Source organism: Oncorhynchus clarkii, chromosome 17, assembly GCF_045791955.1.
Source record: "Oncorhynchus clarkii lewisi isolate Uvic-CL-2024 chromosome 17, UVic_Ocla_1.0, whole genome shotgun sequence".
Lineage (NCBI taxonomy): Eukaryota > Metazoa > Chordata > Actinopteri > Salmoniformes > Salmonidae > Oncorhynchus > Oncorhynchus clarkii.
Window position 1 is genome coordinate 25,362,527 of NC_092163.1, and position 24,493 is coordinate 25,387,019.

At 41.0% G+C, this 24,493-nt stretch overlaps 3 protein-coding genes and 1 pseudogene across 3 annotated transcripts; 2 read left to right on the forward strand and 2 right to left on the reverse strand.

The window, feature by feature from the left end:
- Positions 1–151: 151 nt before the first annotated feature.
- On the reverse strand, positions 152–852 carry LOC139370609 (small ribosomal subunit protein bS1m-like). Its single transcript, XM_071110197.1, has one exon. The coding sequence runs from the start codon at positions 848–850 to the stop codon at positions 272–274; it is 579 nt and encodes a 192-aa protein (XP_070966298.1). The 5' UTR covers positions 851–852; the 3' UTR covers positions 152–271.
- Positions 853–1,052: 200 nt separating this feature from the next.
- On the forward strand, positions 1,053–7,945 carry LOC139370610 (splicing regulator SDE2-like). Its single transcript, XM_071110198.1, has 7 exons — positions 1,053–1,220; positions 3,651–3,768; positions 3,952–4,063; positions 4,238–4,407; positions 6,019–6,124; positions 6,267–6,651; positions 6,929–7,945. Exons 1-7 carry the CDS (start codon positions 1,119–1,121, stop codon positions 7,139–7,141), a joined length of 1,206 nt encoding a protein of 401 aa, XP_070966299.1. The 5' UTR covers positions 1,053–1,118; the 3' UTR covers positions 7,142–7,945.
- Positions 7,946–12,618: 4,673 nt separating this feature from the next.
- On the reverse strand, positions 12,619–13,934 carry LOC139369667 (small ribosomal subunit protein bS1m pseudogene; annotated as a pseudogene).
- Positions 13,935–14,135: 201 nt separating this feature from the next.
- Positions 14,136–23,815, forward strand: LOC139370611 (splicing regulator SDE2-like). The gene is made up of 7 exons (XM_071110199.1): positions 14,136–14,316; positions 19,028–19,145; positions 19,352–19,463; positions 19,638–19,807; positions 21,863–21,968; positions 22,103–22,487; positions 22,764–23,815. Exons 1-7 carry the CDS (start codon positions 14,215–14,217, stop codon positions 22,980–22,982), a joined length of 1,212 nt encoding a protein of 403 aa, XP_070966300.1. The 5' UTR covers positions 14,136–14,214; the 3' UTR covers positions 22,983–23,815.
- The last annotated feature ends 678 nt before the right edge of the window (positions 23,816–24,493 follow it).

Consider the following 24,493-nt stretch of genomic DNA (forward strand, 5'->3'; position numbering starts at 1 on the left):
TTTGAAAGCTACAACCTTATTTTGGGTTATGATTATACATGACTGTTACTAAGCATGAGGCATTTAATGACTCTTCCAGAATAAATGGGAAAATTAAATGACCATTTAACAAGGATGAATCAGATTTCTCAAGATGAAACAAACATTACATTTGGATATATTTATTGTTCAAGCTCTGTTACAAATGCCAATAATGTGGGAATAGTGACATCAACAAGAAAAACTGTCCTCTGCTGGGGCAGGTCTATTGGTCGGAGGAGTCAATGCTGTTCTACTCTTTGGTCTTTGCGTCCTTGCTCTCGATCAGTCCAAGAAGAAAGGCATCTGCTTCTAGTAGTGTTGTGTCGGTGTTCGCACCCAGGAAGCGAGATGTGAGCTCGAGGTCCTCAAGACGCAGACGTACCCTGCTCCCCCTCTGGTACTTCTCTCCATCCACTGTCGGTCGTTTACATACACAATGGAACTTGGCACCAAAGTCAATGTATAAATCGTCTTTGATTATGTGAAAGATCTTCCCGATTACCATTTTGTCCTTTGCTGGTCCCATCTGCATGAGAGGAGAATTTCGTAGCAACGACGCAAATGATTTTTCATTTCTTGTTGACCCAAGTCTGACAGTAGTTCCCGTCTGATTTTGTCTCTGCTGAAGGTCTGTGTGTTGTTCATATGCTGCAGCGAAGCCACTTTTCACCTTGTCGGCTGCTGGTTTTTGCGTTTCTTCCACCGCTTTTCCTTCCGATGTCTCCTCGCTATCTGTGCTGTATAAGGACTTGCAAATATCAATTGCACGTTTTGGAAACACACATGCGCCAGCCCTCAGACCTGCCACGACCTTGCACAAAGCTGCCATGTTGGTGTGTCTGCCGCAAAGGACGGTGGGTGTTTTATTTGTGTTACATTTAAATGAAAAGGGAAGGAATACCACAATAATCCAATTCGTACTGTGTATAACAATAACGAACTCATTACATTTGTGGTGGCAAAATTAGTTTAAAAAAACAAAGCCCTTAAAAAACGCTACATCGTCACGTGGCATAAAACATTTTGACGTCAGCGTAAATATCCGGTATTAGCTCGTCAAAGTATCCTTACATTTCTGTGCTATCTTTGGCAACATCATGGAGTTGTTTCTTTCTGGTCCACTTCTTCATTTTTGCAACGCTTCTTTTCCTACTGGAGCTTCTGTTCGTGATCTAGTTGATATTTTTACGAAAGGAAAGGTTAGTATCAAAATGGTCGTGTTATCAATTCAACTGAAATATTACTTCATAGGTTCTACATCCAACAAGCTAGCTACTGGTAGCTAGATAACTAACGCGGTATTAGCGGAAGCTAGCTAGCTAGCGATCTAGTTTAACACACTTTGCCAACCAGGATTTGAACATACGTAGTATTTTCTGCGCTGTACTTTTCTTTAGAACTAGCTAGCTAGTACTGGCATTCCTAGAACTAGTAGGGATGTGCGTATTTTCCTTTCAAGACGATTCGATAGGCATTTAACGTTAGATGGGCTCCGATTCAATAACGTAAAATGTTTCAACATTTTAGTCATTTAGCACATGGTTCCCAAACTTTTTGGTGGGTTTATAAAGAACTCCGTCCGGCGTTAAACGTACTCTTGAAAGTTGTAATAGTAGAATGTGCAATTTCAAAATTGAGTAGTGCACCATCAGGTCCTCTTGTCATGTTTGTCATTGCACACCTTTTTAGGTAACTATTTATAACTTGTCAGAAATGTCCAGATCAACTAGCCTATGTCAGTAGTGCTGTTTTTGTTTTTGTTTGCCCATAGATATTGTTGTAATTTTTTTGTCACACAAATATTACACGAATACACATTAGACATGCCCCCCCCCCCCCCCCCCCCCCCCATGTCTAATGTGTATTAATGTAATATTTGTGTGCAAGTACTGGTTCAACAACCCTCATTTTAATGTATAAAAAGGAGTACAGTAATGAGATTTATCCACCAATCCAGATGAAGGATAGGCTGGAGCTAGACAGCCCTCTTTGCGGACCACGACCCATTATTTGGGCGGAGAGACATGTATCTTGTCAGTATATCCATAATCTTTGACCAAGGTAATCACAATTGGTAATGAGATTACGTTTTATATAGCCTAGGCAGCCGATAGTGGGCGCTAGATCTGCACAATCATCTAGGATTGATGTGCGTTCCTGGTACTACACCCGTGGACCGGCTCGTACATAAAGCATCTTCTGTTCAGGTTGCAAAGGCATCATTTTCCTCCTTTGCTTTCTATAATGGCGAGCCACCGGAAATAAAACATGAAAAATATGTGTCCTGTCTTAACACCTTCCACCACCATTTTCGTATTTTCTGACCATTTAGAATGTTGCACACCGCTTTCGAAAGTGCACACTCCTACCTTTTCAGCTGAAATCACCATCAGATTTAAAGTGTTAGAGATCGTAATGGGTCAAATTATATATCTTAAAAAAATATTGACGACATAGTCAATGAATAAATGGCATGAATTTGGATTTCACCCCCGTCTCATCAAATGGTTTAGACCGTTTGGAAGTTTTGACACACTTGATTGAGCTTCTCTTCTCCTGCTTCAACCATGAAGTGCTGGTAGCTAAATAAGTCATATCCAAGAAGACTCGAGTCTTAATTGCTGCCAAAGGTGGTTCAACAAAGTAAAGTAAAGGGTCTGAAACTTATGTAAATGTGATATTTTAGTGTTTATTTTTAAGAAATTAGGAAATATTTCTAAAAATCCAGAATAAGGCAGTAACATAACAAAATGTGGAAAAGTCAAGGGGTCTGAATACTTAAAGGTCACTTTTTTTTTCTTTTTTTTTAACTAGGCAAATGGGTGGAGAACAAATTAATATTTACAATTATGGCCTACCCCGGACAACACTGGGCCAATTGTGGGCCACCTTATGCGACTCCCAATCACGACTGGATGTGATACAGCCTGGATTTGAACCAGGGACTGTAGTGAAGCCTCTTGCACTGACATACAGTGCCTTACGGCGCTGCACCACTTTTTGTGTGTGTGTGTGCACTGTTTTCAAGTGACCATTGCTGATGGTGAACAATCAAAGTAAAATTGAATGTAATCTCCATCATGTGTGTATCCTGATGAGTTGTCTCCTGCGGTAGCTTATTCTGGTAACAGCACGTTTGATAAAATAACCTAGCAAATTATGTACTCATCTAATAAAGCCTATTGCGCAAGCCATTTTACAAACATTTGAATGCTAAAGGTGACGCATAGATGTGCCAAATCAGGAATAAGCCTACCTCTCGTTGGTCAGCGCGCAAAGCTGCATACAGCATGCGATTTGACTTGGCTACTGATATTGCCTGGGGTTTTAGCTCAATGACTGTCAACACAATTAAATGCTTAGCTCTACACTGAAGGAGAGAAGGCAGTTGTTACCAAAGATTAGTTATTTTCCGAAGGTAGAAAGTCACTTGAGCAACAACAAAGAATGGAACTTGGGATTCGTAACGTTTGAATCGATTTCCTGGCCTATGCTACATTTGGATCGGTTTGGAGTCCTGAAGACCAACCGCACTCATCTTTCACACCGGTCCCCGGTTCAAATGTTCTTTCAATCATTACGTCCCTACTAGCTAGCTACTTGCCTAATGTTTCTTCTATACTTTTCAGGGAATCCCATCATCGGATCTCTATGTCAAGAATAATGGACGACTATCAGAGCTGGATGAGAAATTGCAGGCTGGAGCGGTGTATCGACTGGAGCCTCGTCTCTGTGGAGGGAAAGGAGGTAACTAAGTAGTTTTTAAAGTCTGCTTGTCCCTTAGACTTACAGTAACAGGTTCATTACTATAACTTCTAGTTAGCTAGCTGTTAAGCCTAAAGTTAGTGGACAGGTGTGAAATGTTGCTTACATTATTCTGAATAAGTGAGTAAATGAAGAACTAACTGTTCCATTATTTGTAACTGGCAGGCTTTGGGTCTATGCTTAGGGCTCTTGGGGCACAAATTGAGAAGACCACAAACCGCGAAGCCTGCAGAGACCTAAGCGGAAGGAGACTAAGAGATGTCAACCATGAGAAAGAGTAAGATGGTCACCCACAGACTCACATTTTATCTGGAATTTGAATTATTTTTCTAAGTAGGGGTTTTTGATGAAGCTCACCTGTTGGATTTGATCGTCAGTTTGCACTTTTGGTACAATGGGATGAATAAGTAGGTAATGAAAATGTAGTCATATTGTGTGTGTGTGTCTTCAGGATGGCAGAGTGGCTTAAGAAGCAGGCAGACCGCGAGGCAGAGAAAGAGCAAAGGCGTCTGGAGAGACTGCAGAGGAAGCTGGCCGAGCCCAAGCATCACTTTACAGACCCGGAGTACGAGAAGCAGTGCCACGATCTCTCAGAACGCCTGGAGGACTCCGTTTTAAAAGGCACGAAATTCAAATGGTTATTTAGAATGAAATGGTAGAATAGTATGTTTATTGTCCATTTGTAAGAATGGTAATGTTTGTCTTTCACCCAACCCCTCTGAGACACACGGAAGCTGCACAGGGCCAAACAGTGCAGAGCCCCTGGTGTAATTTTTATGAAGATATGTTTATATATGCACTACCGGGCACAAGTTTTTGAACACCTACTCATTCAAGGATTTTTCTTTATTTTTTACTATTTTCTACATTGTAATAATAGTGAAGACATCAAAGTTATGAACTAACATATGTGATCATGTAGTAATCCAAAAACTGTTAAACAAATCAAAATATGTTTTAGATGTTAGATTCTTCAAAGTAGCCACCCTTTGCCTTGACAGCTTTGCACGCTCTTGGCATTCTGACAACCAACTTCATGAGGCAGTCACCTGGAATGCATTTCAATTAAGGTGTGCCTTGTTAAACGTTAATTTGTAGAATTTCTTTCCTTAATGCATTTGAGCCAATCAGTTGTGTTGTGACAAGGTAAAGGGGGCTTTACAGAGTCGAACCAGAGTGTCTGTAGTGACGCCTCTAGCACTGAGATGCAGCGCCTAGACCTATTTGGTAAAAGACCAAGTCCATATTATGGCTCCTGAGTGGCGCAGCTGTCTAAGGTGCTGCATCTCAACAGCTCAAATAAGCAAAGAGAAATGACAGTCCCTCAGTCACCTCTAAGACATTAAGGTCAGTCATTATGGAACATTTCAAGAACTTAGAAGGTTTCTTCAAATGAAGTCACAAAAACCATCAAGCGCTATCATGAAACTGGCTTTCATGAGGACCGCAGGATTGGAAGACCTAGAGTTGCCTCTGTTGCAGAGGATAAGTTAATTAGTGTTACCAGCCTCAGAAATTCCAGGCCAAATAAATGCTTCACAAAATTCGAGTAACAGACCCATCTCAACGTTAACTGTTCAGAGGAGACTGAAATAGGACTTCGTGGTCGAATTGCTGCAAAGAAACCAACACTAAAGGACACCAATAATAAGAAGAGACTTGCTTGGGCCAAGAAACGCGAGCAATGGACATTAGACCGGTCTGATGAGTCCAAATTGGAGATTTTTGGTTCCAACGGCCGTGTCTTTGTGAGACGCAGTGTCGGTGAACGGGTGATCTCTGTATGTGTATTTCCCACTGTAACGCATGGAGCAGGAGGTGTTATGGCTTGGGGGTGCTTTGCTGGTGACACTGTCAGTGATTTATTTAGACTTCAAAGCACGCTTAACCAGCATGGCTACCACAGCCTTCTGCAGCGATTGAGCAGAATCTCAAATAGACAAATCAAAATATATATATTTTATATTTATATATATATATATACACTTTTTTTTTGCTTACTACATGATTCCATATGTTATTTCGTAGTTTTGTTGTCTTCACTATTATTCTACCATGTAGACAATAGTCAAAATAAATTAAAACCCTTGAATGAGTAGGTGTATTCAAACTTTTGACTGGTGCTGTATATACGTTTCTTAATGATCTGTGCTGTGGAAAATGATTACAATGTAAAGAGCTGTTTGTTCCATAGAACCAATTCAAGGGTGAGTCTAACAGTCTGTTTTTTAGGAATGCAAGCCTCTTCCAGCGGACTAGTGAAAGTAGACGAGGCACCGAAACGCAAAAAGTCACCTCCAAACAAAGGCCAAGGGAAAAGCAAGAAGAAATGCTTTTGGTGAATGAGCTTTGTCACCTTGGTTTAACATTTTTTTGTAAATAAAATAAATCATAATCTTTAAAGCCTCTTAAAAAATTAAAACATGCCAAAAAAATGTAATGGGGACAAAACTGATAGTGAAATGTTTTGGATATTACAGGACGGGTGTTGGTGGCCTGGATGACCTCGACAGCTCTGAGGATGACGATGATGCAAGCGACAGCGGGAACTCTCCCTCCACATCTTCTTCCGGTTCAGGGGTGCCCGATTGTCCCGTAACGGGAGCAACGTCAGCTCACACATCAGCCTCTCAGAGCAGAGCGGAACAAACGGCAACTCCGGAAGCTCCTAGGGCAAGCAGCAACTCCATCTCAGGACCCAGCTCTCCAGAGAGCCCAGTCGAGGTGCAGACACAATCTCAAGCAGAGGCAGCAGCTTTTGCTACCGGTGGTAGTGGGGAGCAGAAGGAGGTGGTCCCCACAGAAGAAACATTCCCAAAGACCGACAATCTAAGCGCAGCTCAGAGTAGCGTCAACCAAGCCGCTGTGAGTTTTTTTTTATGTTCCACTCAAGATTTGTCCTCTTGGGCCTTGTTAGTTCATTATTTAATGTTTTCCATTTTCATTATCCACCCATACTTGCTCCTTCATTGTTCTGGGTCATCCCAGAAATTAAGCAGCTTTCCTTGTGAGCATAATGCAAATGAGATGTTGGGATGACCAAAGATGTTTAAAGACCAACTGCAGTCATGCAAAATAGAACAGTGTAATGAACAGTTACTTTTAAAGATGAACTCATGTGTGTTTCTCCCCTGGTATGCAGTGTGAAGATGGGCCCTTAGACCTCCAGGCAGTGCACTCAGACAAGGAGTTGGAGACTTTGGGGTTGGACAGGCTAAAGGCAGAACTGATTGCACGGGGGATGAAGTGTGGGGGAACCCTGTCTGAGCGCGCTGCTCGCCTTTTCTCCACCGTAGGGCTTTCTGCAGAGGACATCGATCCTGCCCTATTGGCCAAACCCAGCAAGAAGCAATGACTGCCTAGTGCCTATTACAGCACCGTATAATAATGAGTCTTATGCTAAGTGGACTCCTGATATAACTATGCCATGTGCCCCAGATTCAAAGTGTGATTATTTTTGTTTGCCCCATATAGTGGACACAATTAAAGATTGTCCCAGCTATTGGATATATCCCAGAATTCTCCTGTTCTCAATGCATTTCTGACATTTTTTCTAGAGTAGATTTTACTTTTTGAAATTCTTAAGTACTGTCCCTTATGTTTGATGAAATGTCACAAATTAAATGAACTTTCTCTTTATCACAGTAGCTAGGTTTTTATCCAATTGGTGACAGATTTTCATGCAAATTTTCTAAAACGATATGTGCATTTTCCAACGAGATGTTACCATCACGTGACTCCAAGTTTATTTTGATATGATGGTTATTATATTAACATTTGAGTATGAAGGTGTTTCCACTGCCAGTTCTTGTGTAATTAATTTTCCAGAAACAGTGTTCCCACCTTGTCTTGCCTTTTATGTTTTGTTGACATTTGGAAAGTTGTTAACACAATTTGCTGTTTCCAAAAGGCCTGTTGTGACTTTTTTAAATCCAACGTTCTTTACTCACATAAAAAGGTTGGATGGCAACCTGGTTAGTGAGTGGTTGTTCTCACAACCAACATCTTTTTAGGACAGAGAAATTATCTTTGGCTTAAAAATTAGGTTCATAACTCTGGAAATGGCTATCTTGTTGTTCTGTGGTCTTATATGTACCTATGTTCCTTATGTGGATATATGGTTGAATAAAAGGACTTACTGTATTGTTTTAAGCTCAAATACGTGAATGTGACTTATTTTTTTAAACCATAAACAAAATTATAACCATGATGGCGCAATCAACATTTGCGTCATCTCTGTGTACCTCAGAGCCGCTGGGCAATCCGGGGCTATCAATATGATTGACAGCCCTCCTGGTCTGAACCAGTAGATCTGTCTCCAACTCTAGGAGGTTGATGGGGCGTCCCGAGGGAGGCCACACACCTCCGACCGCCTGAGCCCTGCATGTCCCTCCCCATCCAGTCAGACAAGCGCCTGTAAACACTGGAATGTAGGAGGACACTGCCTATTGGAACCCCTTGCGTCTCCAATAGTGCAGGTTCGCGCTGCGCAAGAGGGGAACTACCAACAACCGACGACGATGCCTCACTTAGTCCAGTCGTAGTTAGGCAAACCATCGTAGTTAGGCAAACCACCAGCTTATCTTATCGACATGAGACCCAAAAGTGTGCGCTGTCACCATGTCATTCGGATAAAACTTTCGTAGGGCTAGCAACAAGGCAGCCAGCTGAGGATCTGAAATTCGAGCCTTCATAGTCGGTGTCTAGGTGTAACCCCAGGTAGACAATCCGATGACTGGGCCAAGGCACGCTCTTTTCCCAATTCACAGCGAACCTCAGACGTGTGAGATGAATCACTGTCTGTGTCGTGTGTGATCGCCAGCTCTGCTGACGTGGCGACAACCATTAGGTCTTCTAGGTAGGCTAGTAGTCTTATCCCCTGACGATGCAACGGTTCCAATGCCGCCTCCACGCATTTGGAAAAGGTGCGGGGTGCCAGGACGTACCCCAATGGCATCATTGCATATTCCTATGCCACCCCTTGACAGGTGAAACACAGAAACTTCCTAATAGGTGAATGCACCGGCACATGAAAGTACGCGTTCTTTAGGTCTATACTTACACAAAAGTATTTGTTGTGGATACATTCCAGCAGACGTTTTGACGTAAGCATTCGAAATGGCCTTTTGACTACGATCTCATTGAGAGTGCATAAATCCAATAGTCGCCTCATTCCCCTCATCCTTTTTGGCACTAGGAAACAGGGCGAATATAGCCCGCTGTTCCTTTGGTGTTGGGGAACTACTGTAACCGCCCCCTTCGCCAAAAATCCCGTAATCTCTTTTACAAGAGCGGCAACTTTCTCTGGAGTCTTCATCGCCGTCTCCACCAAGCCCGAAAACGGGGGAGGAGTTCGGTGGAATTGGATGGCATAACCATTCTCCAGTGTCCGATTTAAATCGGAGGAGAGGGTGCAGCTTCACTGCCACTCTCGAGTAATGCTCTGAGAGTGGGAGAGCGAGAAGCTGTGGTACAGACATTAGGAAGGACCTATATTCCTCTATGGCGAAAGCTGCCGATGTCCCTCGAAACTGAAGTGGTGGGACAGGTCAGGGTGGGCCCCCCTCGAACGGGGGAGGAAATAGTGGCGCCTCCTGTGAGAAACCGGGTCGCCAACATTTTGCCGGCAGGTAGCCTAGTGGTTAGAGCGTTGGACTAGTAACCGAGCTGACAAGGTAAAAAAATCTGTCGTTCTGCCCCTGAACAAAGCAGTTAACCCACTGTTCCTTCATTGAAAATAAGAATCTGTTCATAACTGTCTTGCCAAGTTAAGTAAAGGTAAAACAAATAAAATAAAAACAGCTTTGTGGTTCCAACCCTTCCTGAACACAACACGGGTCTGAGATGCACTGACTGAGGCGCCGGTAACCAATAGAAAGAGAGCTCCACTATGGAGCGGAGCTCCAGATATAGAACATTTTAGCCCTGAAGGTTTTGGATATATGTACGCTCCCCTATGCCTGATTGGAATGGTTAGTGGAGCCATTATCACAATTTTGCATACATATCTGATTCTTCTACATCTGCAAAAGGGGATGAGGGCTAGGCCAGTGATTGTTTCTGGACTGTGATTTTGTGATTGAATTCACATGGTAATTTCATAACTAGGACAAGGAAAATGTATTGACTTCTGTCTGTACTGGTAGTTCTGTCTTCCAGCACCAAGACATTGATGTCGTGCCCTGTGAAGCTTACAATCATTCATCACATCTTCATACCTTAATCATTCCCATGAATATTCTACTTATCACACATTAAAGGAATATTTCTGGATTTAGACAATGAGCATGCTAGCAAATACCCATAGACTTAGTCTTTGTGATAACTCTAGTTAGTATTGGCTCTGGAAACTAACTACCTCTACCTTCCTTCATACTGGACACAGAGACATAAAAATTCATCCAACTCTGGGGAAGTAGATAAATGGCCTCATTGCCAAAATCCCAATGTATCCCTTTAAGCTTCTATTTAAGCTTCTATGCATGTGAATTGTCCATGCACTCTTCTTTAACTGGGTCATTTATATTACTTCTGCTACCCACCATAACAAAAAATTGTTCAACAATGGTTATTTTTCATTTGACAACAGCAAGCAGGGAAATACTTCCAAAGAGATGTTTCGTTAACAGTCTTCGTTGTGAACAAACGGGGGGAGCCTGCAGTGGTGCCATGAATTGAAATACAGGTTAAAGATGTCATTGGTCAGATGGTCAAGAAAAGTTCATGGCCTTAATTACAGGTAGTGTTAAAGCACAATTAAAAATATATATATTTCCCCTAATTTTCACAGAGGCCTTCCAGACGTTGGATAGAGAAGGCGCTGGAACTGCTGAAATGAATGTCACAGAGGTGAGACCATTTGAATTTCAATGCTTTGTGTCTTTTAATCACTGATTCACTACGGATAACGTAACCTTATCCACTCTGTCTTTGTCTCTCACCGTGGCTGTATATGACCATGTGTGGTTGAAGTGTATGGTGATCTAGTATGCTGTAGAAGAGGACACATACACACCCATAGTAGAGGACAACCATAGCCTCAAAGAGCCTCCAAAGCATCTCAGTGCACCCAACTAAGGCTTGCATCATCTCAAACAATCTCAAAGAATCTACTACTCCCTACTTTTGAATCACCACTAGAAATACCTTGCTGCCTCTGCTCAATAACTTGGGAGTTGCATTTAACCTGGTCAATTACACGTGATGAAAATGAAATGCTCTACTAAGGGAGTTGCTGCATATAAATCACTGCACGCATTATACGATGGCAAAGTTTTCAGGGCATACCGTTATGCCTGTATTTTTAAAGTTCCATTTCAAACCTCTTAGGTTTTCCTCTCTTTGTTTAACCATCAAATTCAGATGCTAGTCTGTAATAAGAGATGATGACATCATACTCTGTGACATTATGTATTTTTGACTACCTTTCACAGGATCTTGGATTATAGAAAGTAAGTAGAGCTATAGGCTGCTAATGAACTGTAAATTGTACTGATACCTTAGTCTTTAGGATACCTCAGTACAGTAAACCACATCAGTTAAAGACAGAAATATAACTAATATTTTTCTCAATATGGCAATTTTAGTCTAAAATTGGTGAGGGTACTTTCAACTAAAACACAAAACATAGGAAAGGGACTCCTCAAAATGTGACAAGGTAAAAAGTAACTGCACAAAAAGTATGCTGAACTGCACATTTTAATTATGCGAAGAATGTCACTGAAAAAAACGGACTTATATAACTTTTGAGTTATTCATTTTCTAAAGATGATTGAGAACATGGTGTGGGATTCTGTATTTTACATTATAGCCATTACCATATGATTAAATATTATCTGATGTTGGCTGTGTGAAGTATCTGCATTTGTGCACTTGAGCATCATCATGAGATTAAACAACTGCTTGCTACATCTACTTGTGTGACGACCCTCCCACTCTGTCTGCTGTATTCTGTCTTTGTTCTTGTTTCCTTATTAGGATGCCGGTGGGCGGAGTTGGGAGGGTCGTCAGCTTCATGGGAAACACCTGGGCCAGGTGTCTCCCAGGATAAATAGACTTCTTCCACATTCATGGAGGAGACTCTCTCCATGCAGACATTTGTAGATTGTGTTGTGGTTCTTGGTGGCCTTTTGTTTGTTTGCTTTGGCACCTTTCAACACCCTGCATTATCACATTCATGCACGCAAAACTCACTTACACTACTGATTACTGATTACACACATCATTGTATATTTTCCTTAGTTGCTTTAGTTAATAAATATATATTTTGTTACTCCTTATCTCCACGTTGTCTCCCTTTGTTACGGGCTTTGAGCCGGTTCGTGACACTTGCCTGTTTGTGTGTGTGACAATAACTGAGTAAGATGGTGTGACCTGCATGTTGTAAAACTGTAGATAACAGCCCAGCAGATGCTATGTTCTTGTGTTTGAATGTAACAATATTGAGCACATGGTGTGACTTGCTGTATCTTACAAAGTTGTGGTTAAGCAGGCATAGGGAGGGGTGGTCATCACGAGGTTTAACTGAGATGGAAAAATACTGAACAACACAATAGCAGGAACTGAGCAACTGTTATAACTAGGCTGCGATACCAGAACAGTAAGAATCTATACATCGACGGAGGGAGGACTCCAAGAAGCGCCAAGAGGCGGGGACCCGCCTGAGCGCCTGCAATAGGCTGAGCAAGTCTAAACCACGCCCAGCCTCTACTGTGATAGGCCAACAGACGGGTTGGAACTATGTCCATCACAGTACAAGAACACTGTTTACATACATCCTGTCAGTTCCCTGTTCTTCCCTGCGTGGTATTACAGTGAGCCCATATATACGAAAGTTGCATTTGCCATTTATTGCTTAGTTAATAAAAAATACATAGTATACAATCGGTGACTCATTGTCATATTTATCCTGATACCAGATTCGAATTTACGCAACTCTAACAATGGTTAATGCATAGTTATAATCCCCAATGCATACAAGGTGTGTATGAATGTAACATTTTGATACTAATTATTATTGATATGAAAGATAAGGTAATTTTGCTTCCAAAACCGTACCGCAAGCAATGTTAATGTTCAGACCGAGCGTCTGGGATCTTTAAAGAACTCTCCCCTACAGAAGACACCTTTGTCCAATGACTTATAGTATAATGAAATTTAAGAGTCATGATCAGGCGCTACCCGAACACTTGATTTGCTGAGAGGTAGGATGGGACTGGAGAAATGTAACCACTTTCATATTCAAACATTGACATGCAAGGATTAACAGTCCATGAGATCTTGATTAAACATTTGAAAGCTACAAGCTTATTTTGGGTTATGATTATACATGACTGTTACTAAGCAGGAGGCATTTAATGACTCTTCCAGAATAAATGGGAAAATTAAATGACCATTTAACATGGATGTAGCAGATTTCTCAAGATGAAACAAACATTACATTTGGATACATTTATTGTTCAAGCGCTCAGTGACAAATGCCAATAATGTGGGAATAGTGACATCAACAAGAAAAACTGTCCTCTGCAGGGGCAGGTCTATTGGTCGGAGGAGTCAATGCTGTTCTACTCTTTGGTCTTTGCGTCCTTGCTCTCGACCAGTCCAAGAAGAAAGGCATCTGCTTCTAGTAGTGTTGTGTCGGTGTTCGCACCCAGGAAGCGAGATGTGAGCTCGAGGTCCTCAAGACGCAGACGTACCCTGCTCCCCCTCTGGTACTTCTCTCCATCCACTGTCGGTCGTTTACATACACAATGAAACTTGGCACCAAAGTCAATGTATAAATCGTCTTTGATTATGTGAAAGATCTTCCCGATTACCATTTTGTCCTTTGCTGGTCCCATCTGCATGAGAGGAGAATTTCGTAGCAATGACGCAAATGATTTTTCATTTCTTGTTGACCCAAGTCTGACAGTAGTTCCCGTCTGATTTTGTCTCTGCTGAAGGTCTGTGTGTTGTTCATATGCTGCAGCGAAGCCACTTTTCACCTTGTCGGCTGCTGGTTTTTGCGTTTCTTCCACCGCTTTTCCTTCCGATGTCTCCCCGCTATCTGTGCTGAATAAGGACTTGCAAATATCAATTGCTCGTTTTGGAAACACACATGTGCCAGTCCTCAGACCTGACACGACCTTGCACAAAGCTGCCATCTTGGTGTGTCTGTCGCAAAGGACGGTGGGTGTTTTATTTGTGTTACATTTAAATAAAAAAGGAAGGAATACCACAATAATCCAATAAAAATAACAAACTCATTACATTGGTGTTGGCAAAATTAGTATAAAAAACAAAACCCTTAAAAAACGCTACATCGTCACGTTAAGTTTTTTTTTAAAGCTCTCCGGCTTCCGTGGCATAAAGCCTTTTGACGTCAGCGTAAATATCCGGTAGTAACTCGACAAAGTATCCTTACATTTCTGTTCTCTCTTTGGCAACATCATGGAGTTGTTTCTTTCTGGTCCACTTCTTCATTTTTGCAACGCTTCTTTTCCTACTGGAGCATCTGTTCGTGATCTAGTTGATATTTTTACGGAAGAAAAGGTTAGTATCAAAATGGTCGTGTTATCAATTCAACTGAAATATTACTTCATAGGTTCTACATCCAACAAGCTAGCTACTAGTAGCTTGATAACTAACGCGGTATTAGCGGAAGCTAGCTAGCTAGCGATCTAGTTTGTTAAACTTTGCCAACCAGGATTTGAACATACGTAGTTTTTTCTGCGCTGTATTTTTTAAAAATATATAACTAACCAGCTAGTACTGGCATTACTAATACTAGTAGGGATGTGCGTATTTTCCTTTCAAGACGATTCGATACGCATTTAACGTTAGATGGGCTCCGATGCGATTCAATAACGTAACATTTTTCAACATTTGAGTCATTTAGCACATGGTTCCCAAACTTGTTGGTGGGTTTATAAAGAACTCCGTCCGGCTTTAAACGTACTCTTGAACGTTATAATAGTAGAATGTGCAATTTCGAAATCGAGTAGTGCACCATCAGGTCCTCTTGTCATGTTTGTCATTGATCAACTAGCCTATGTCAGCAGTGTTTTGTTTTTAAGAGTTTTACTTTTCTTTAGAACTAGCTAGTACTGGCATTCCTAAAACTAGTAAGGATGTGCGTATTTTCCTTTCAAGACGATTCGATAGGCATTTAACGTTAGATGGGCTCCGGTTCGATTCAATAACGTAACATTTTTCAACATTTTAGTCATTTAGCACATGGTTCCCAAACTTTTTGGTGGGTTTATAAAGAACTCCGTCCGGCTTTAAACGTACTCTTGAAAGTTGTAATAGTAGAATGTGCAATTTCGAAATTGAGTAGTGCACCATCAGGTCCTCTTGTCATGTTTGTCATTGCACACCTTTTTAGGTAACTATTTATAACTTGTCAGAAATGTCCAGATTAACTAGCCTATGTCAGTAGTGCTGTTTTTTTTTTTTTTTTGCCCATAGATATTGTTGTAATTTTTTAGTCACTCAAATATTACATGAATACACATTAGACAGCAAAATGTATAGAATTGCAAAACAAAAAGTAGCTTTAAAACTGCACTTTGTTTTTGTGAGCCACATGACAATTTGTATAATTGAAGGAAAAAAGTTTTAACCCTGCAAAATAATTTCCACCAACAAGAGGGGTGTGAACGGTTTGTGTCATGGACTATGCTTTTGCTGATAGAAATAGACGTGGGTGGCGCGGGATGTTACCCAATGCTGGAAGTGTGGGCCCCAATTGGAAAAGGTTTGAGAACCCCTGATTTAGCAGATGCTGTAATTTAGAGTTATTTACATTTAGTGCTTTAATCCTAAAATAGCAATGGGCGACAACCACATATCACATGCATATAAATGAACATTTTCCTCAAAGTAGCCATCATTAGAGTCAGAGCTAGAAAGGGGGGGTGGGGGGTGCAAGTGCTGGTTCAGTTGTTTATTTTTTGTTCATCTCTTGTGTACAGATGAAACAGCAAGAATCTGTCAAGCCCAAGTAGAACAACATACGCTCGGTCCAAGACTTGCTCTTTTCTGATAAATTATGGATTTACTATTTTTCTTGATTTTCTTTTTTAAAACATTTGACATGGTTGAACACCCTTATTTTCTATCCTTTGGAGCTTTATGGTTTTGGAGGAAAGTTCAGGAACATGATTAGATCATTTTTATCAAAACACTAATAGCTCAGTGTCCTTAACACTAGGGACTTCTCCACGATTTGACATAAGTCGTGGAATTCAACAAGGCTGCTCTATTTCACCATCACTCTTATGTCTGCTGAAATTCTGTCAATTCTTATCAATAATTCTGATATTGAACAGCTGAGTGTTTTTGATGACCAGATTTTCATAAATCAGCTGGCAGTTCATTTTTCAAGAAATATTGTCCAGGTTCCAAAAGCTCTCCGAACCATAAAACAATTTCCCAACGCTTACGTTTTACACCTTCAATTAAGGAAGTGTGAATGAATGCCTCTTGCATGACTGTCACCTTGTGGTGGCTCATGATATTCCAATTAAATCCACAGACAAATATTTAAGTATACATATTACCAAAGATGTCAAGATAAGTGAAACTTTCAGTGTCTGGAATAATTTGGCTGAATGCAAGGCCAGACTTAACAGATGGATGCAAAGAGATGTCTCTATTTGGTCGCATATATTTAACTAAAATAGAAATTCCAGGTGCATTTATCCAGCTTACTCTCTTCCCATCTCAAAGAAAGCCATGAAGGCCATTAACCAGTTTACTTTTGACTATCTAGGAAAGGAAAGTTCATTTATGTGACAAACTGTCTTGATAAAGGAATATATGTTATGCCTTATTGTATTTGTACATTGACAAAGCATTTTTAATAAAGAGCAGCAGTTTTTCCTGGTTTCGGATTTTCATCTATGATTATTTGGATGAATCAGGATTGGGCGAAGGCGGTGCTTACACTGATGTCCACTAGAATTCACAGCCACAAAGTCAAAATAGGCTGTATCGTAAAAATTCTTGAAAACACAAATGTTTTGGGGGGCCATGGTAAACATGGGTGACATTAGCGGAAGAGATGGGTTTAGCCTGTAAGGGAGGAGACTTCACTTCCTTTCTTTGCACAAAGGCAGAGAGGCCCATCTCAGTGGAAAATATGTCTCCCTCCAGCAGGTGGTGGTTTTTGTTGTTTTACCAATCAAGAAAGTAGTTTTTCTATGGAGGTCAATGAGAGTGTTGAATTTGGTCACATTTTTTTTGGAGGGGGGGGCTTATTTGGTATGTGACGTTATTTGATCAAATAGTTTCGTAATGCACAAATTAAGAGTGTACTGATTGATATAAGTAGGACATGTGGCATCCCATCAACTTTGAGATAAAACACTGTTGGAGTTGTCTCTAAATTGCTATGCATATTCGTGTATTGAAGCTAGTAGCATAGCATCTCTCTCCATTGAATACAGGCGGTTGATGTCACAACCCTCATTTTAATATCTAAAGGAGTACAGTAATGAGATTTATCCAGATAAAGGATAGGCTGGAGCTAGACAGCCCCCCCCCATGCCTCTGAGGACCACGATTCCCATTATTTGGGCGGAGAGACGTGTATCTTGTCAGTATATCCATAATCTTTGACAAAGATAATCACAGTTGTTAATGAGATTACGTTTTATATAGCCTAGGCAGTCGATAGTGGGCGCTAGATCTGCACAATCATCGAGGGTTGATGTGCGTTCCCGGTAATACACTCGTGTACCCCGTGGACCGGCTCGTACATAAAGCATCTTCCATTCAGGCTGCAAAGGCATAATTTTCCTAATTTGCTTTCTATAATGGCAAGCTGCCGGAAATAGAACAGGAAAAATATGTGTACTGTCTTAAAACATCTTCCACCACCATTTTTGTATTTTCGGACAACTTGGGATGTTGCACGCCGCTTTCGACAGTGCACACTCCTGACTTTTCAGCTGAAATCACCATCAGATTTAAAGTGTTAGAGATATAAATATTGATCCATTACTCTTTAAAAAAAAATAAATGGTGTAGCTATGACATAGCCAATGAATAAATGGCATGAATTTGTATTGACACACTTGAGTGAGCTTCTCTTCTTCTCCTGCTTCAACCACGCAGCTTTAACCAAGTCATACCCAAGAAGAATCGAGTCTGTAATTACTGCCAAAGGTGCTTCAACAAAGTAAAGGGCCTGAAACATATGTAAATGTGATATTTTAGTGTTTATTTTTTTATAAATTAGCAAACATTTCTAAAATCCAGTTTTTGCTTTGTCATAATGCAGTATTTTGTGTAGATGGAGGGGAATAAAACATACATTTTAGAATAAGTTAGTAATGTAACAAAATGTGGAGAAAGTGAAGGGGTCTGAATACTTAAAGGTCACTTTATTTTTTTTATTTTTTAACTAGGCAAGTCAGTTAAGAACAAATTCTTATTTACAGTGACGGCCAAACCCGGACGACGCTGTGCACCACCCAATTGTGCACCACCCTATGGGACTCCCAATCACGGCTGGATGTGATGCAGCCTGGATTTGAACCAGGGACTGTAGTGAAGCCTCTTGCACTGAGATGCAGTGCCTTAGGCGGCTGCGCCACTTTCTGAATGCACTGTGTGTGCACACACTCTGTTTTCAAGTGGCACTATTGCTGATGGTGAACCTGAACAATCAATGTAAAATCGAATGTAATCTCCATCAAGTGTGTATCCAGATGAGTTGTCTCCTGCGGTAGTTTAGGCTACATTTATTCCGGTAACAGCACGTTTGATAAAATAACCTAGCAAATTATATACTCATCTAATAAAGCCTATTATTGCGCAAGCCATTTCACAAACATTGGAATGCTAAAGGTGACGCATAGATGTGCCAGATCAGGAATAAGCCTACAGACGCGTCAGCGCGCAAAGCTGCATACAGCGTGCGATTTGACTCGGCTACTGATATTGCCTGGGTTGTAGCTCAATGACGGTCAACACAATTAAATGCTTAGTTCTACACTGAAGGAGAGAACGCTGTTGTTACCAAAGATTAGTTATTTTCCGAAGGTAGAAAGTAATTTGAGCAACAACAAAAAATGGAACTTGGGATTCGTAACGTTTGAATCGATTTCCTGGCCTATGCTACATTTGGATCGGTTTGGAGTCCTGAAGACCAACCGCACTCATCTTTCACACCGGTCCCCGGTTCAAATGTTTGTTCAATCATTACGTCCCTACTAGCTAGCTACTTGCCTAATGTTTCTTCTATACTTTTCAGGGAATCCCGTCATCGGATCTCTATGTCAAGAATAATGGACGACTATCAGAGCTTGATGAGAAATTGCAGGCTGGAGCGGTGTATCGACTGGAGCCTCGTCTCTGTGGAGGGAAAGGAGGTAACTAAGTAGTTATTGAATTCTGCTTGTCCCTTAGACGTACAGTAACAGGTTCATTACTGTAACTTCTAGTTAGCTAGCTACTTAAGAAAATGATAATTTACTGTTAAGCCTAAAGTTAGTGGACAGGTGTGAAATGTTGCTAACATTATTCTGAATAAGTGAGTAAATGAAGAACTAACTGTTCCATTATTTGTAACTGGCAGGCTTTGGGTCTATGCTTAGGGCTCTTGGGGCACAAATTGAGAAGACCACAAACCGCGAAGCCTGCAGAGACCTAAGCGGAAGGAGACTAAGAGATGTCAACCATGAGAAAGAGTAAGATGGTCACCCACAGACTCACATTTTATCTGGAATTTGAATTATTTTTCTAAATAGGGGTTTTTGATGAAGCTCACCTGTTGTATTTGATCGTCAGTTTGCACTTTTGGTACAATGGGATGAATAAGTAGGTAATGAAAATGTAGTCATATTGTGTGTGTGTGTCTTCAGGATGGCAGAGTGGCTTAAGAAGCAGGCAGACCGCGAGGCAGAGAAAGAGCAAAGGCGTCTGGAGAGACTGCAGAGGAAGCTGGCCGAGCCCAAGCATCACTTTACAGACCCGGAGTACGAGAAGCAGTGCCACGATCTCTCAGAACGCCTGGAGGACTCCGTTTTAAAAGGCACGAAATTCAAATGGTTATTTAGAATGAAATGGTAGAATAGTATGTTTATTGTCCATTTGTAAGAATGGTAATGTTTGTCTTTCACCCAACCCCTCTGAGACACACGGAAGCTGCACAGGGCCAAACAGTGCAGAGCCCCTGGTGTAATTTTTATGAAGATATGTTTATATATGCACTACTGGGCAAAAGTTTTTGAACACCTACTCATTCAAGGATTTTTCTTTATTTTGACTATTTTCTACATTGTAATAATAGTGAAGACATCAAAGCTATGAAATGACATGTGATCATGTAGTAATCGAAAAACTGTTAAACAAATCAAAATATGTTTTAGATGTTAGATTCTTCAAAGTAGCCACCCTTTGCCTTGACAGCTTTGCATGCTCTTGGCATTCTGTCAACCAACTTCATGAAGTAGTCACCTGGAATGCATGTCAATTAAGGTGTGCCTTGTTAAAAGTTAATTTGTGGAATTTCTTTCCTTAATGCATTTGAGCCAATCAGTTGTGTTGTGACAAGGTAGAGGGGGCTTTACAGAGTCGAACCAGAGTGTCTGTAGTGACACCTCTAGCACTGAGATGCAGCACCTAGACCTATTTGGTAAAAGACCAAGTCCATATTATGGCTCCCGAGTGGCGCAGCTGTCTAAGGTGCTGCATCTCAATGCTAGAGGCGTCACTACAGACACTGGTTCGACTCTAGGCTCTATCACAACCGACTGTGATTGGGAGTTCCATAGGGCTGCACACAATTGGCCCTGCGTCGTCCGGGTTTAGACGGTGTAGGCCGTCATTGTAAATAAGAATTAGTTCTTAACTGACTTGCCTAGGTAAAATAAAAATGTCAAGAACAGCTCAGATAAGCTAAGAGAAATGATAGTCCCTCAGTCACCTCTAAGACATGAAGGTCAATCATTATGGAACATTTCAAGAACTTAGAAGGTTTCTTCAAATGCAGTCACAAAAATCATCAAGTGCTGAACTGGCTTTCATGAGGACCGCAGGAATGGAAGACCTAGAGTTGCATCTGCTGCAGAGGATAAGTTCATTAGTGTTACCAGCCTCAGAAATTCCAGCCCAAATGCTTCACAGAATTCGAGTAACAGACCCATCTCAACGTCAACTGTTCAGAGGAGACAGTGAAATAGGCCTTCATGGTCGAATTGCTGCAAAGAAACCAACACTAAAGGACACCAATAATAAGAAAAGACTTGCTTGGGCCAAGAAATGTGAATGGACATTAGACCGGTCTGATGAGTCCAAATTGGAGATTTTTGGTTCCAACGGCCGTGTCTTTGTGAGACGCAGTGTTGGTGAACGGGTGATCTCTGTGTATTTCCCACTGTAAAGCATGGAGCAGGAGGTGTTATGGCTTGGGGGTGCTTTGCTGGTGACACGGCCAGTGATTTATTTAGAATTCAAGGCATGGCTACCACAGCCTTCTGCAGCGATACGCCATCCCACCTGGTTTGGGATTAGTGGGAATATCATTTGTTTTTCAACAGGACAATCACCCAACACACCTCCAGGCTGCGTAAGTGCTATTTTACCAAGAAGGAAAATGAAGTGTTGCATCAGATGACCTAGCCTCCACAATTACCTGACCTCAACCCAACTGAGATGGTTTGGGTTGAATTGGACTGCAGAGTGAAGGAAAAGCAGCCAACAAGTGCTCGGCATATGTGGAAACTCCTTCAAGATTGTTGGAAAAACATTCCAGGTGAATCTGGTTGCTTTTGTAAAGCTGTCATTAAGGCAAAGGGTGGCTATTTGAAGAATCTCAAATAGACAAATCAAAATATATTTTATAACACTTTTGGTTACTACATGATTCCCATATGTTATTTCATTGTTTTGTCTTCACTATTATTCTACCATGTAGACAATAGTCAAAATAAATTAAAACCCTTGAATGAGTAGGTGTATTCAAACTTTTGACTGGTGCTGTATATACGTTTCTTAATGATCTGTGCTGTGGAAAATGATTACAATGTAAAGAGCTGTTTGTTCCATAGAACTAATTCAAGGGTGAGTCTAACAGTCTGTTTTTTAGGAATGCAAGCCTCTTCCAGCGGACTAGTGAAAGTAGACGAGGCACCGAAACGCAAAAAGTCACCTCCAAACAAAGGTCAAGGGAAAAGCAAGAAGAAATGCTTTTGGTGAGTGAGCTTTGTCACCTTGGTTTAACATTTTTTGTAAATAAAAAAATAATCTCTAAAGCCTCTTAAATTAAAACATGCCAAAAAAATGTCATGGGGACAAAACTGATAGTGAAATGTTTTGGATATTACAGGACGGGTGTTGGTGGCCTGGATGACCTCGACAGCTCTGAGGATGACGATGATTCAAGCGACAGCGGGAACTCTCCCTCCACATCTGCTTCCGGTTCAGGGGTACCCGATTGTCCCGTAACGGGAGCAACGTCAGCTCACACATCAGCCTCTCAGAGCAGAGCGGAACAAACGGCAACTCCGGAAGCTCCTAGGGCAAGCAGCAACTCCATCTCAGGACCCAGCTCTCCAGAGAGCCCAGTCGAGGTGCAGACACAATCTCAAGCAGAGGCAGCAGCTTTTGCTACCAGTGGTAGTGGGGAGCAGAAGGAGGTGGTCCCCACAGAAGAAACATTCCCAAAGACCGACAATCTAAGCGCAGCTCAGAGTAGCGTCAACCAAGCCGCTGTGAGTTTTTTTTATGTTCCACTCAAGATTTGTCCTCTTGGGCCTTGTTAGTTCATTATTTAATGTTTTCCATTTTCATTATCCACCCATACTTGCTCCTTCATTGTTCTGGGTCATCCCAGAAATTAAGCAGCTTTCCTTGTGAGCATAATGCAAATGAGATGTTGGGATGACCAAAGATGTTTAAAGACCAACTGCAGTCATGCAAAATAGAACAGTGTAATGAACAGTTACTTTTAAAGATGAACTCATGTGTGTTTCTCCCCTGGTATGCAGTGTGAAGATGGGCCCTTAGACCTCCAGGCAGTGCACTCAGACAAGGAGTTGGAGACTTTGGGGTTGGACAGGCTAAAGGCAGAACTGATTGCACGGGGGATGAAGTGTGGGGGAACCCTGTCCGAGCGCGCTGCTCGCCTTTTCTCCACCGTAGGGCTTTCTGCAGAGGACATCGATCCTGCCCTATTGGCCAAACCCAGCAAGGGCAAGAAGCAATGACTGCCTAGTGCCTATTACAGCACCGTATAATAATGAGTCTTATGCTAAGTGTACTCCTGATAACTTGGTGACAATTATAAGGCAACAGATTTAACTATGCCATGTGCCCCAGATTCAAAGTGTCTGATTATTTTTGTTTTTCCCAAATAGTGGACACATTTAAAGATTGTCACAGCTATTGGATATATCCCATAATTCTCCTGTTCTCAATGCATTTCTGACATTTTTTCTAGAGTAGATTTTACTTTTTGAAATTCTTAAGTCAATGTACTGTCCCTTATGTTGGATGAAATGTCAAATTAAATCAAGTTTCTCTTTATCACAGTAGCTAGGTTTTTATCCAATTGGTGACAGATTTTCATGCAAATATTCTAAAACGAATCGCGCATTTTCCAACTAGAGATGTTACCATCACGTGACTCCACGTTTACTTTGCTATGTTGGTTATTATAATCAACATTTTAAAGTATGAAGGTGTTTCCACTGCCAGTTCTTGTGTAATTAATTTTCCAGAAACACAAAGTTCCCACCTTGTCTTGCCTTTTGTGTTTTGTTGACATTTGGAAAGTTTACCGACTCTTATTTGCTGTTTCCATCAGGACTGTTGTAAAAAATTGTTTTCATCCAACGTACTTTACTCACGTAAAAAGGTTGGGTGGCAACCTGGTTAGTGAGTGGTTGTTCTCACAACCAATATCCTTTTAGGACAGTAATTCTTTGCCTTAAAAATTAGGTTCCTAACACTGGAAATGGGGTTTCTTGTTTTTTTGTGGTCTTATATGTACCTATGTTCCTTATTTGGATATATGATTGAATAAAAGGCCTTTCTCAAAGTTTCAAGGAGTTATTGTATTAAGTAAAAGTTCATCAATGTGACTTCAATTCTTTTTTAAACCATAAACAATATTTTTCTCCTCCTAGAACGAAAGGGGTTATCGGATGTTTTAAATCAAGCTTGACTTTTTATTATTATTATTATTATTATTATTTTTTTAAATGATCAAGCCATCATATTCCTTTGTCTGAAGTCAGAAATCACAAATGTAGTTAACAAAGGTGAATTAATTTAATGCCACAACCTGCCATTTCAACAGCCTGCCCCTGCCACTTTGTTTGGTAAGTTGAGGGATGGGGCTGGGGAAATGTAGCCATTCTCAAATTCACAGAGAGCTGGATGCAAGGATTCATAGTTTGAGATTGGCATGGTGGTTTTAATTTTATTTAAACTACATTGTTTACAAACACTTATACTGAACAAAAATAAGACGCAACATGTAAAGTGTTGGTCCCATGTTTCTTGAGCTGACATAAAATATCTTTGAATTTTTCAATGCACTCAAAATATTTAACTCATTTTGTGCACCCTTTTGTTAAACAGCATGATCATTACACAGGTGCACTTTGTGCTGGGGCCAATAAAAACACCGAAAGGTGCAGTTTTATCACACAGCACAATGCCACAGATCTGAGGGAGTGTGCAATTGGCATGCTGACTGCAGGAATGTCCACAA

What these genes read in the sequence shown, in the direction of transcription:
- LOC139370611 (XM_071110199.1), top strand. Translation starts at nt 14,215, where the DNA reads ATGGAGTTGTTTCTTTCTGGTCCACTTCTTCATTTTTGCAACGCTTCT. An exon ending in GATGTCAACCATGAGAAAGA is followed by an intron (nt 19,464 to 19,637) that starts GTAAGATGGTCA and finishes GTGTGTCTTCAG; the next exon opens with GATGGCAGAGTGGCTTAAGA. An exon ending in AGCAAGAAGAAATGCTTTTG is followed by an intron (nt 21,969 to 22,102) that starts GTGAGTGAGCTT and finishes TGGATATTACAG; the next exon opens with GACGGGTGTTGGTGGCCTGG.
- LOC139370610 (XM_071110198.1), top strand. Translation starts at nt 1,119, where the DNA reads ATGGAGTTGTTTCTTTCTGGTCCACTTCTTCATTTTTGCAACGCTTCT. An exon ending in TCTCTGTGGAGGGAAAGGAG is followed by an intron (nt 3,769 to 3,951) that starts GTAACTAAGTAG and finishes TGTAACTGGCAG; the next exon opens with GCTTTGGGTCTATGCTTAGG. An exon ending in GTAGCGTCAACCAAGCCGCT is followed by an intron (nt 6,652 to 6,928) that starts GTGAGTTTTTTT and finishes CCTGGTATGCAG; the next exon opens with TGTGAAGATGGGCCCTTAGA.
- LOC139370609 (XM_071110197.1), bottom strand. Translation starts at nt 850, where the DNA reads ATGGCAGCTTTGTGCAAGGTCGTGGCAGGTCTGAGGGCTGGCGCATGT.